The sequence below is a fragment of the Talpa europaea genome (genome assembly GCF_964194135.1).
Source record: "Talpa europaea genome assembly, chromosome: 13".
Lineage (NCBI taxonomy): Eukaryota > Metazoa > Chordata > Mammalia > Eulipotyphla > Talpidae > Talpa > Talpa europaea.
In genome coordinates, this window is record NC_140080.1 from 32,594,385 (window position 1) to 32,608,514 (window position 14,130).

General features: G+C 40.6%; 1 protein-coding gene across 1 annotated transcript in view; it reads right to left on the bottom strand.

Annotated features, from left to right (window-relative positions):
- The window catches only part of SIL1 (SIL1 nucleotide exchange factor), a gene marked incomplete at its 5' end in the record, with an annotated part of 153,464 nt that overhangs the window by 63,291 nt on the left and 76,043 nt on the right, over positions 1 to 14,130 (bottom strand). Inside the window, 3 exons of the mRNA XM_084252564.1 lie at positions 2,558 to 2,679; positions 8,685 to 8,876; positions 13,840 to 13,939. Of these exons, the coding sequence (XP_084108690.1) occupies positions 2,558 to 2,679; positions 8,685 to 8,876; positions 13,840 to 13,939 (414 nt within the window). The remainder of the gene's footprint in view (positions 1 to 2,557; positions 2,680 to 8,684; positions 8,877 to 13,839; positions 13,940 to 14,130) is intronic.

Consider the following 14,130-nt stretch of genomic DNA (forward strand, 5'->3'; position numbering starts at 1 on the left):
GAGCAGATCTGGACATAGACCTCTGATGCGGCCTGAACTGACTGAGCACTATCCTTGTCCATCAACAGCTAGAAGGAATGGCATCTAAATAACACCCCCAAGGGCTAGGACTCCAAGATCCAATGTGCTTACTGTGCCTTGAATGCCCTCGAGGAAAAGCAAGCTCCTTCAATCACTCTGTCTGTGTGTGTGCGCGCATGTTTGTGCACGTAGGTATGTTACGTGAACACACACCAGTGTGCTGCCAGCAAATAAGGAGCTACAGAACCAATACTTACATCAAAATAAAATATTACTAAAACAATAAAACTTGCCTCTCTGCATAGAAATATTCTTGATTTGCATCATGTTTCTCTTTGCATAAAACACTGACATTTTCATGATGTTCTGGAACCTGCTGCTTGCTTCTAAAAGCACTGGTGCCATACCATGCTGTCACTGTAACTGCCCTCTAGTGAGCCATCAAAAGCCCAGCTAGGACTATTTGAATACAGCAGTTTGCCTGCCACCACAATACTAAATTGCAATATTTTATATTTATCTCTATTTAAATTTTAGTGATGCTGCATAAATGTTTAACATGGTCTTACATTAATACAATCAGGGAAAAGTCTTAATAACACCCATATTGGCATAATCTCTGGGTGAATTATGGTTTGCTAAGCAGGTTCAAAGCTTATGAAATACATCTTAAGTCACTTAGCCCCCTTCAACTAGTATGTGACAACAAATGTTACACAGTTTACCTGAAGAAATGTTTCTAGAAGCAATAGCAAAGGACATATAGGCTACTATGTTCATATTCAAAGTGGAATAAAATACTTGGGATTATGGGAAATATTTCCAAAAATAGCCTGGGAACTAATAGCATTTGATTTAGTTCTTAGGGGTTATTTTTTGTTTTTTTGTTTTGCATAGAAGAACTGGGATGCAAGTCAAAGGCACGGGGGTGGGGTGGGGTAAGAAGTTTCACCAGACACAAAGTGGGGAGCAGAACAGGCAGATTTACTGAAATACACTGCTAAGGGGAGAAGCAGGCAAGACAGGAGTGGTCTGCTGCACCATACGTGGGTTAGCTCCCTGGCCGGGATCAAATTCAGGCCACTGCGGTGATAGTGCTGAAATGTAACCCCTAGGCCACTAGTGAGGCCCCTGATTTATTTCTTAGTTTTATGGCTTGAGAAACAAAAAGTGAACCTCAGTAAGTTCTCCAGTCTCTGAAGCTTTATGAGGATAAGACACTGGATTTCTCCAGAGCTGAAATCAGAGCTACCCATGGCAAACTCACAGGTTCTCCACCTTGGACACACAGGCTGAGATTTCCCTGGGCTTCCAGGGAGACTCTTGCTCTGACAGATGGAACCCAGGAAGGTCTGGAGAGCCTGTAAGCCGCAGTCTTGACTGTCAACAGCACAATCACAGGACACCCAGGACTTAGAGATCAAGGTAGGTCAATGATAAGGGGAATAAAGGCCTGCAGTTTTCTCAGCATCTACCCATGCAACAACTCTTCCAGTCTTCCCAGCTCTCCCCTCAATTTAATAAAAAAGATGCTGAAGCATTTCAGAATGACAGGGCACCAGCCAGACACTAATTAAAAGGTGAGAATGGATGCAAGGCAATGGCAAACTTTTTAAAACAAAGTTTCGGTGTGTCAGGATGGTGGCAGTCTAAGGCCCCTGACTCTAAACAAAATTTCCAGCGGTAAAGATGCTGAGAATAGTCTTTCTCCTGCAATATTACCATCCCTGAAACCAAGCATGGCTACCCGTAAGAGCCACTGCCCACACCCTTACTGTAAGAATCTGAATGCTGGATCCTAATGCAGCGACATGAATTGTCCTAGGGACAGATTTTTAGAAATTGGGAAACTATAGGTCCAATGGACCACCTGCAGAATAAAGATATGTTGTGTGTTTTTTTCTATGAGTATAATGATGAGGTGCTCACATATCTTTCTGCATTCACTCTTTAAAGATGCCCCCTCCTCAGTTCCTCTTGCCTTATCAGTCTTCTAGCCACATTAACTGAAATTCTTAACAATTCCCAATCCAGAGAGTACAAGAACCTGACAGCATGTCAACTGATTCAAGACAGCTAAGGGAAGACAAGTTACCCTCAAGATCAGATTCATCATTCCTTCATCACCAGAGGTAGTTTTAAAGCCCAAAAGATCAACACTTGTAGTTGTACTTTCAACTACTGATGGTTAGCCTAACTTTTCATGAGTTTAAATAGAGAATATGACTTAACATATTATTAAATGTATGTGTGCATACACACACACACACACACATATATTAAAAAAAAAAGATGTGGGTCAACAGAGTCACACGTAGATGACAACATGGCTGTAAATTTTATGTACAGGGTAGAATCAAATTCTAACTCTTGTTTCATTAGGAGTATACTGAAATATGGATAGGAATGTGTGTGATAAGGATGTGCATGAGTTCAGATGTAAAATTCTTCCAGGCCAATCAGGTCAAGAGTAAAACTAGATTTTACCAAATGATCCTGGGCCAGTGGGGCATCCCTCCTTCCTACTCCTACTCACCTGGAAAAGGCAGCCCCCAACACAAAGGCAGCATACTCCTTCACCAGGGGCTCTGTGCTGTTCAGCCCATTGATCACCACCTGAAGACCACCGAAGGAAAGCAGGTCCTGCGCATTATCCATCTGCAACAAGAGCAGTGCTTAGTGCAGCCCAGCCATCAAAGGAAAAAAAACTTTTATAGTCTTTCTTTGGTGACTACTCAAAAGCAATAGGAAGCACAATTGCAACGTAAAAAATCAATGGTGGCCTTCATGACTACCAGGACAGGGTTGAAAAAACAAACTGAATTTTTAAATAATCTTAAATTTGACAACTCCCGATTCACCTAACAATTTATGAACATCTGCTTGGAAACTGATGGAAATGGCACCTAGTTGTTGCTTCTGCCAACCATATCCTGGAAAATTCTAATACCAGAGGGCCTCCCTGGTGGCGCAAGGGGTTAAGCACCGCCCTATGAAGCAATCCACAGCCTCTGCAGCACGAGTTCGATCCCCGGCCAGCCAGAGAGCAGCCCACATGGCATAGATCACCTCTCCTGACTCGCCCGCTGCTCCCCTCAGCAGTGTATTTCACTCGATCTGCCTGTTCTGTTCCTTACTCTGTCTCTGGTGAATCCTCTTACCTCCCGCATCTCTGGCCTGTACCCCAGCTTTTGTATGCATAAATAAATAAATCTTTTAAAAAAACTTCTAATACCGTAACAAGCCACAAAGCTTATTCCTGATGTTCAGGTTGTTAACACAAATACCCGGTGTCAACAGCACCATGCTTTTTGTTCATGTCCAGCTCCAGTCAGCAAAGGGACAATGGATGCAGCAGATACTGTGGAGGGGAACTCATTTTTAATTACAAGTCAGAGATTATAAAAGGAACTCTGTTGCATGGAGAGGGAAGCTGGAAGAGTGTTAGGAGAGGAGTAACAATAGCACCCCTTCTCTCTTTCTCACTTCATAAGGTCTAACTGAATCTTTGGACATTCATGACAAAATTTGCACAAAAGTTTCTTTCTCAAAGACTTTAATCTAGGCCAATGCTACTGGTTAGCAGCTATAATTTGACAGTACAGAACATTTCCATCATCTCATAAAGTTCTATCAGACAGTCCTAGCCTAGTCAGGTCCAAAGTCCCAAGTTCAGAATCCCTCTTTCATTCCACTCATTCCCCAATGAGAATCTCATTCCCAAGCGTCATTGCTACCCTAGAACAAGACAACTTAGTCCAGGGCCCTTTTTCCCCTATGTAGTAACTAAGTCTCTCTAGAAAATTTCTTTGTTGCCACAAAGGTTGGCAGAAAACTCAGGAAGCTTCAGTCCAACAACATGATTGCTACCTCCTACTTCTTCCATATGACAGAGCCCTTTCCTGCCTGTGTCCTCCGAACTGGATGAGGGCTCAAACAGAGAAAGTAACTTTGAAGGATAGCTGTGTTTGACTCTGACAATATTTTAGGTGAACCTAGCCTGTTTTTTTTTTTTTAACACTTGGAAGATCATTCTTTTTTTTTAAAGATTTATTTATTTATTTATTTATACAAGCACTGGGTACAGTCAGAAGCGTGGAAGGGTGAGAGAATTCACCAGAGCCAGAGCAGGGAGCAGAGCAGGCAGAAGGACCGAAGTACACTGCTGAGGGGAGCAGCGGGCGGCAGGAGAGGTCTGCGCGCCATGAGGGACCCTCCTCTGGTGGCCGGGGAGCAGCAGGGGATCAAACCAGCGCTGCAGAGGCTGCGGGGCTGCTTTGCAACCCAGCACTCAACAGCGGCACCACAGGGGAGGCCCTGGAAGATCATTCTTACACATTTTTATATAATCACTACAAGAGTTGGCATAGTGGTTTTGTTTTGTTTTTTTTATCTGTCCACTATTGTAGGTCTATCTACAAATGATTGTAGAACAGCACTGAGCATATAGTTAGGAGTTTAATAAATAATCTTTAAACCAACAAATGAATCTTATTTTTTAAAATGTTACTGAAATAAACCCCACAGTGAGTAAAAAAAGGCAGTCTGGGTTTTTGTGCTAACAGAATAGATAGACCTGAAAAGGTGGCCAGACCAGGGCTGTCATGTATGGAATCTGCTCCAGCCTGGAATTTTTTTCTGCCTTGGTATGTCCTTCAAAAGAAGAATGATTTGTAGCTAACAACCCAAAAAAATGCAGAGCTGGGTGCTTTGCAGACGAAGTACAAAGAAAGCTTATACTGGGCCTTCCTCACATACTATCGATTTTATAATCCAGGAATTCACTACCTCTCCTTTGATCCTTCTTTCTCCAGGCTTACTGGATACGAAAACTGTTCATGTGCTTGGACAGACACTTATCAAAGCTGATATGATTTCCTAGCAGGGCAAGTACCAGTCTGACAATACCAAAACAACACAGCCCAGATTCACAGAGGTTCTATACTCAATCCGGTTTATCTTTATTACTGACATAGTAAGTCAGGGTGTTACAAATGCTGACATTTAGATATGCACCTCAGCCTCTTCAAGATGTTTTCTCATTTGTTATTCACTGGAGATGAGCAAGAAGAGAGTCATTGTGCCCACTGCACACCTGGAAGATCAAGCTCCAAAAGGTGAGGCCTGCCTGAAATCACACAGAAGTATGACCAGGGCCCAGATCTGCAGCTCCCCCTCTGGGTCTGGGGCCATAACTTTTCCCAGGCTGCCCACAGAATGGGGTAGAACAGGCAGAGGAGTTCCAGGTAGAGGAAAAGAGCAGGAAGAAGAGGACAGAAGGGAACTGTGCCAGCACTTAGATGAAAAGAGAGCATCACAGTACTGACAAGACAATGAGAAAACAGGAAATAGAGAAAGGGAGAAATGATTGTAAATAGTTGAGGAATCATGTTAGGAAAGGCAGACAGACAGCTCCAGGGTGGATGGGGCAGACAGAGGCAGGTCCTCATAAATAATTCACAAAGTCTTACCCACACGCAGCTTTGCTTTTTCACAAATCCCATTTAATAATTCAAATGTGGCTGTGAGGAATCCTTGGGCAGATCCAGTTTGGGTCCTTGAAGCCCATGGCTTCTCAAAACTGCCAATCAGTGGGTCTAGAATAGGAATGGACTGGTAACATTCCTGGCAAAAAAAAAGTCCTATCTTCCTCAAAGTTAGTACACATTGCCCTAAATCCCCACAGCAACTGGAACTTGAGGCTAAGCTGTGTCTTTTTTTTTTTTAGTTTATTTATGCATCAAGAACTGGGGGTGTAGGCAAGAGATGTGGGGGGGTGAGGGGATTCATCAGAGACAGAGTGGGGAGCAGAACAGGCAGATCTACTGAAATACACTGCTGAGGGGAGCAGTAGGTAAGACAGGAGAGGTCTGCTGTGCCATGTGGGTTAGCTCCCTGACTGGGGATTGAACTCAGGCCACAGAGGCTGATGATAGCTTGAAAGCTCTGAGACTTTAACCCCTGCACCACCAGGAAGGCCCCCTAAGCTGTGTCTTTTTTAATATTGTTGTGAAATCACAATGAAGCCTGCCACTTGGCAGCGTGACATACCAGCCCAAAGCAAGGCCCTATATTTTCAATTAAGGGGCCAATGACCAGGAATATTCATGAGTCTTCCATTAACAGGGCAAGCTTGACCTCTGTCAGGAGACTGGTTCCTGGACTGACTCCAGGCTGAGATTGGTGATGTCCCAGAAATCGCCCTATCTAGTCAAAGGAGAATGGGATGTCACCAGGTGACTCATAGATTTTTAGGGGGGGGGGAAATCTTGCTGGGGTGCTATCAGTACCTGTGCACTCATTCCCTCGCAGGTATATGATAAACTCTCAAGACATTGTGGCCTTTTATGCTACAAGTAAAGGAAGAGCCTACAGAAACCTGACACCTAAAGATCTACCCACACTAAGACGGGAAAAAATAAAAGCTGTCAAGATCAGAATAGGACTTAGTTGGCCAGTAACCTCTAAGATCCTTAATCCTTTAAATATTTGTAATGAAAAAACTGTTGGAATTTTTTTTGTTGTCCCAGAAAGATGGGAAAAAGAGAACAAGAACCCAGGTCTATTCTGTCTCAAAGAGGCTTAGAAACCTAATATTTGAGGTCTGAGAAAGAATTATGAGCAGAGAGAAAACATAAAGAGGCCACCCCATCATTCCTGCAGATACAGTACATACTCATCTCTTTCACCACAAAGGCTGGCAAAATCCTAAAGAAAAAAAGAATGTCTTTTAGCCAAGTTTATAAAGAACAAGGACAGTGTCATGCGTGGGAGGATGCTGAAGATCTGTCTTGATGAGACTCTCAAACAAGGCTTTGATTACACAGACTTCCTGGGTCACCATCGCCCTAGGCTGGATTACTGCAATAGCTTCCTCTCTGCTTTCCCTACTTCTACTCATGCCCCTGCCTTTAATGTTCCACACAGCAGCCAGAGGAATCCTTTAAAATTAAGTCAGATCATTTCATTCTTCTGCTCAACTTCCTTCAATAACATCCAATTTCATTCTTTTCATGGCCTACAGGGCCCCTTCCATGATCTTCCTCCCAAACTCTAAGTTTCATGTACTCAATTCTCTCAGCTCCAGAAGCACTAAACTTGTGGTTCCTCAAACACACTAGACACACTCTTCCACTTCTGGGTTTCAGCACTTGCTGTTTCTCCTGTCTGAGATGCTCTTTCCCACCACTGTCAATCCTTAGCCTGTTCTATTTTTCATTTTTCCATAATATTTGTCACCTTTAAACAGCTCATTTGTAATTTACTTATTAGCTATGTTTATTGTCTAGCTACCTCCACTAGAAAATAAGCTCTGATTTTACTCATAGATGTATCTTAAGTGCCTGGCATAGCACCTGGGACTTAGCAGACACCCAATCAATTTATGTATTGAATAAATGAATGGTTTCACCGGTTCCTTTTTCTTAGATCCACCTATTTCCTTTGAATATCATTCACATGATTGATATTAGTATTCTGTGAAATAGAGTAGAGGTCAAAAGGTTAACAGGACTGTTTAAGGTCAAATTCTAGTTCTACATTCACTAGCTGGGCGACCGCAGGCAGTCACCTGCTCTCTCTGTGCCTTGTTTTTCACAGTACTAATGTAAGATTAGTAGTAGTGCCTTCTTGGAAGGCAGTTGTGGAGGTCACAAATAAATGTGTACAAAGTACCTGAACATGAGCCTAGTATATGATAACACTCAACAAATATTATCTATCATAATTATGACATAAGTCTGATCAGTCATTTCCATGTTTCAAACTCTCTAGTAGTTGTTAGGATCAAGGATAAAATCATGAAGAACATGCCGTTACCAAACTCTCTGACTACCTAACCTTTCTACTTCATCTATGACAACTCACCCCCAGTCACTGTGCTCCAGTCACTCTCATCTTTTGAAGTCCTTAGTCTCACCAAGTTCTCTGCCTCAGAATCTGCTTGGAATGCTTTAATCCAAAGCTTGGCAAACTTTTTCTGAAGGGTCTAGTAGTAAATATTTTAGGCTTCTTGAGCCATATGCTTCTATCATAACTACTCAACTCTGTCATTGTAGAATGAAAACAAACAGAACATAAACAAATTGATATGGCTGTCCTAATATAACTTTATTTACAAAAGCAGGTAGTGGGTCAGATTTTGTCTACAGGCCATAATTTGTCATTCCCTGCTCTAATCTTCTCTCTTTGCCTAGCCAATCCCTAATCATCCTTTAACAAAACTCAGTCCAAAAGTCACATCCTCAGAGAAGTCTTCCCCAATGCCACTGACTAGGCTAAGTTCCTGTTACACTCTCCTACATTACTCTATGAGCCCTGATCACAATCTTAAATTTTCTCATTATTATATCATTAATTTATTCATTGTTCATTAATCTCTTCCAGACCATAAACTACACAGAACAGTGACCCTATCTATTTTACCTCTGCTGTAACCTCAGTATTGAAAAAATAAGGAGGTAGCACTCCAAATAAAAAAGAGGTTGGCTCTGGTCTCTACAAATATATTTCATTACTATAGACATTACCCTAGATTTAAAATACTGTGTGCCCTCGGAAAAAATTAAAGATGCTAAAGTAATTTTCTTAGGACTAAAGGCAGAGGGATTTATATTTGGAGCTATTTGTTAAAAGCCAGGCTTATGGACAAAGAAATACAATACCTGATGGACATAATATTCAAGATCAAAGAGTGCTGCAATCTTTTCTTCCAGGCTGGAGCTGGAACTATTGAACTTGTTGATCAGCCGCACCATGATCTGCATATCAGTCTCAATGACAACATTCAGCTCTGCAAAATCCTTCTTCAGCTCCTCAATGGGACGGAATAGCCTTTTAACCTTGGCCTGCCGTGCCTAAGGAAAGCAGCAAAAATATAATTAAATCAATTGAACACATTACCTCGAGAGTCCCATGGTCTGCATGGATGCTCACCCTCAAGACACTGTTGCTCCAGGACTCAAAATTTTCTTTAGTTTGTGCTTTCAAAAATCCTGAAACCTTCTAAGAAGCCCAGATAAGCAAGTCCTCAGAATCTCTGCTCCAAAAATACACTCAAGATTTCCCAGGGTTCGCTTATTCTAGTCCAATGCTCAGGAAGAATGGAAAATCTTCTTGTTTCAATCACTGATATCTGGTGAAATGAGCTCGTCTTCAAGCCCTAACTTCACACGGAAAGACTAAGGTCTAGGGGGGAATAATGCATGCATGCCCTGGTTCTGGGTCTTCTACAGTTACGGAGTATCTTGGTTTTGCACTGATCATTCTAGCAACATTTTAGGGAAACCTGGAAGTAGGAGACTGAGGGTAAAGAGTTGTCAGAGTGGGAGCAATTTGCTGATGAAAACTGAATCACCATCATTATTGTCAGTCTAACTACAGGTGTACAATTTGTTCAAGTGGCTAGATTACTGTATGTTCTACACTCAAGTTTCATACAACTTTCTCTCAATCCCTCCCCACCCAACACATAAGGATTTTTAAAATGAAATTACGATGGAGGTGAATAAAAGACTTTAATTAGTTATTTTAAACATATGACACTCCCTGTTTTCTTTCCAATTTTAGAAGACAGTGCTTATAAAGACAATCTGAAAGATCACAGTGGTTTGTGTTACTATCTGCCAAGGAAAAATTAAAAGGCAGAGATATTTATAAAATGCAAGATGACGAGCAGCTGTCAGCTCAAAATTGACTATCTATTACCTACGGGTTTTCTCCCCTGTTACAAGTACTCCATCGAAACATCAGCCAAAGAAATGAATCAGCCTCTCTTTAAAAAGACCAGGCTCCTAGAAGAGCAATCACATCTATGGGAAGCCATGTCCTGTTTCTTTGGGCTAAAAACAACAATGAAATACACTTCCTACACCCAGCTAGAAGACTGACTGTGGATGGCTGCCCAAGGCCAGGCAAAGAGGTCTGTGAACACTAAGTCACTGCTTAGAGCTGTGGAATGATAGGCAAGCAGGGTAAAAAAACTAATCACCTCTGCCTCACAAAAATGATGTGAGCCTGGCCCTCAAGAAGGTCTTAATAATATTTTTTTCAATTTTGCAATAATTAAAAACTTACAGGAAGTTACAAAAATAGTACAAAGAGTATCATGTGACCTTCATTCAGCTTCCCCCAATGGTAACATCTTGCCTATGAAATTTATCAGAACCAAGAAAATGGCATAGGTAGTACAATAGTGTTAACAGACTACTGAACTTACATAGATTTCACCAGCTTTTACATGTACTCATCTGTATCCATGTATCATTCTATACAATTTTATTCAATATACAGATTTATGTAACCATCAGAGCCATTAAGCTAAAGCACTGTTCCATCACCACCAAACAACTCCACTTTGCAACCCCTTTATAGCTACGCCTCATCCTTCTATCTCCCTCTCACTCCTACTGATCTGTTCTCCAGCTCTATTATTTTGGCATTTGGAGAATGTTATATTGATTGAACTATACAATTTGTAACTTTTTGAGATTTAGGTTTTTTACTGAGCACAATGCTCTTCAGATCCTTTCAAGTGACTGCACATATCAATAGTTCCTGATATATATACACTGAATAATATTCCTCTGTATAGTTTAACCATTCCCCTATTAAAGAACATTTGAGTTATTCCCAAGTTTTGGCCACTAGGAATAAAACAGCATGAACATTTGTATACAGGTTTTTATATAAACATAAATTCTTATTTCTCTGGGATAAATGCCCCAACAGGGTAACCGGTAGGACATAGGATAAGTGTACGTTTGGTTGTATGAGAAACTGCCAAACTGTTTTCTAGAATGCTGTACCATTGTATACTCCCACCAAAAGCATATGAAATACCCCATTTCTCCACATCCTCACTTGTATTTAGTATTATGACCATTTTAATGTTTGCTACCTAACAAATGTAGTGACATCTTGTTGTAGATTTAATTTATAGCTCTTTAATAGCTAATGACATTAAACACCTTTTCATGGGTTTATCTGCAGTTCATATGTCCTCTTTGGTGAAATGCAGATTTGTGTCCATCGCCCATTTTTCCAAATAGATTGTTGATGTTTACTGTTGAGGTTTGAGAGCATTTTTTTTTTGGGGGGGGGGGGAGTTGGTTTTTTTTGAGGTTTGAGAGTTCTTTATATTTGCTAGATAGAAATCTTTTGTCAGGGCCTCCCTGGTGGCGCAGTGGTTGAGCGCTGGGTTGCGAAGCTGCCCGCGGCCTCTGCGGTGCCGGTTCGATCCCCGGCTGCTCCCCGGCCACCAGAGGAGGGTCCCACATGGTGTGCAGACCTCTCCTGCCACCCGCTGCTCCCCTCAGCAGTGTACTTCGGTCCTTCTGCCTGCTCTGCTCCCCGCTCTGGCTCTGGTGAATTCTCTCACCCTCCCACGCTTCTGACTGTACCCAGTGCATGTATAAACAAACAAACAAATAAATAAATAAATAAAACATGCCTCTATAAAAAAAAAAAAAAAAAGAAAGAAAGAAATCTTTTGTCAGATATAGACAGTCCTTGCTTTACAGATCTGACACAGCCTAATTTCAAATACCACAGTTTAAGTAACACCAGTCTCCCAAGACAACTCAAATTTCAGTTGTCAGGACATATTAACTGTAATTGCATAAAGTACCAACTTTGCTGTCAGCTGTTAAGTCTACAAATCACTACATAAATAACAAATGCCCGTCATCATCAGTAACTGATCACATCACTTCTTTCAATGTCGGTCAGCTATTGGTCATTGTGCATCTGTTATTCAGTTCATACAGTGATATCAAGGTGTAGTTTTGTGATTTTTTTGTCCCCATTGACAAACCCATGTAACATTTCATTAAAATGGATAATCTAAAAAGATAATTACCCAACAAAGATAAAAGTGCAGCAAAGAAACAAAAAGTGGTTGTAACTCTGGCAATGAAATTCATATTGAACATATATGGAGTTGCTGATAATTTTTGATTCTGCTATCAAACATGACTTCAAAAACTGAAGAAAGGGGTAGTACATTCTTTTATCCCCTTTGATTTCATTTTGTTCTTTCTTCCATCATCAATTTCCATATTTTTCTCTGTCATTATTTCCTTTCCATTTGGACAACATTCTTTAGTCATTCTTCTATGTAGGTCTGCTAGTGACAAATTCTTCTAATTTTCTTTTGTGTGAGAATGTCTTGATTTCCTCCTTACTCCTAAAGTATATTTTCATTGCGATAGAATTCTGAGGAGACTATTTCTTTGTCAGCACTTGAAAATGTTGTTCCACATACTTTTGCTCTCTGTGGTGTCAAACGGAAAGTCCACTGTCAATCATTGTTCCCTACAGATAATGCACTGTTTCTGTCTAACTGCATTCAAGATTTTCCTGTTTTCAGATATCTGATTGTAATATGTTGATGTGTTGATTTCTTTGGATTAATTCTATATGCAGTACATTTGCTTTCATGAATCTGTTGGGTTTATGCCTTTGACCAAATTTGGGGATTTTTCCACCTTTATCTCTTTATTTTTTCAGCCCCATATTCTTTCTCCTCTCCTGAGACTCAATGATACAAGCATTAGATCTTCTGTTATAGTTGTACAGGTTCCCCGAGTCTCTTTAATTTTTAAATCTATTTTATTTAGATTAATTTTTGTCTTTAAGCTCACTAATTCTTTTCTCTCATCTGTATTCTGACATAGAGTTTGCCCGTTGCTTTTTATTTTTTCAATGGTTGTATTTTTTAGTCCTAAAGCTCCATTTGGTAGTTTTTATATCTCCTATTTTTTTGCTGAGGTTTTCAGTTATTTTAAGTGTTATTAATTGCTCACCAGAACATTTTTATGATAGCTGCTTTAAAACCCTTGTTAATAATTCCAACTGAGTCATCTCACAGTTGACATCTACTGTCTTTCCCAATTCAAGTTGTAATTTTTTGGTTCTTGTTTTGCTGAGTGAATTTTTTTATTGTACCTAGTTATTTTGTGTATTAAAGAATAAGTGACTCTGAATCCTACATTGCACTTCCCTTTTTAGTAGGCAGTCAGACTGTTTAGGTCTAATGTACTCGGTTCTAGCATTTTTGTGTGGCCGTGACTCCAATGACACTTTAGTTTTCAGAGTCTTTGTAGTGTTATTTTGATATATTTTCTTTGTTTTTTTAAGATTACCCAGAGGCTAATCTAAAAATCTGGGCATATTCCAGCAGAGAGCAGTTCTCAGATTCCCTCCTTTTTCTTTGCTGATACTACTTCAACAAGAGAAACAGTCTGCCTTCTCTTTCTAACACCATATGGGTGGTAGAAAAACAGACTATACAATTGGTCTTTGCTGCTACTAAACCAGCAGAAGAAGTAGAGAAAAGTCTCCCACCATTGAGCAGAGGGTAGAAATTCAGGCTCTCTGTTCAGCTCCTGCTGACACCATCATGGTCAAGGTACATTAGCTGTATGTTCAAAAGAGGACAAGGACCCGGGCCTCTCTATCCTTTAAGAACACATTGGTGTCTAATCAAAGTGTAAGTGAGGATTTCAGAATTTTATTCTCTATTCTCCTCACTCACATCTGTGATAATGGAAAGTATGGGCATCTTTGCTTTGTGTTGCAGTTTACCCAAACATAGAATAGGAAATTCAGTCCTAACCGAAGGATGACAGATATGCTCCAGGTATTTTCTTTTAATGGTTTATAATGGGCCACTTATTTGGCATCAATTGCTGTTTAAATTATTTTACAACAATACTGCTATTATTATCCCATGTTTATTGCAAAAGTTTCAGGAAAAAGTGATTCCCTTCAAGGCCATTTAGCAGATATATACTAACCCCTAGAAAGACTATCACAAACCTTGTCTTCCTTTGAGCTGTCCATCTCTGCCCCCTCCTTGAATTTTGCCAGTGCACTCTTGAGATCCTGAGATGTGTAGGTATTGGTGTTGATGTCTAGCCTGTTCAAAAAGAAGTTGAGAGTCAGGAGGGAAATACCATCTTCCCCAAAAAATAAACACCCCCTGCCCAGGTGACCGGCACTTCAAGGCAAGCAAAACAAGGCCAGTTCGAGCCCAAACACCACTATTCTATCTTTCTTCTAGATACCCAAAAGCCCAATAAGGTGACCTTCTTATCTGAAGCATGAGGA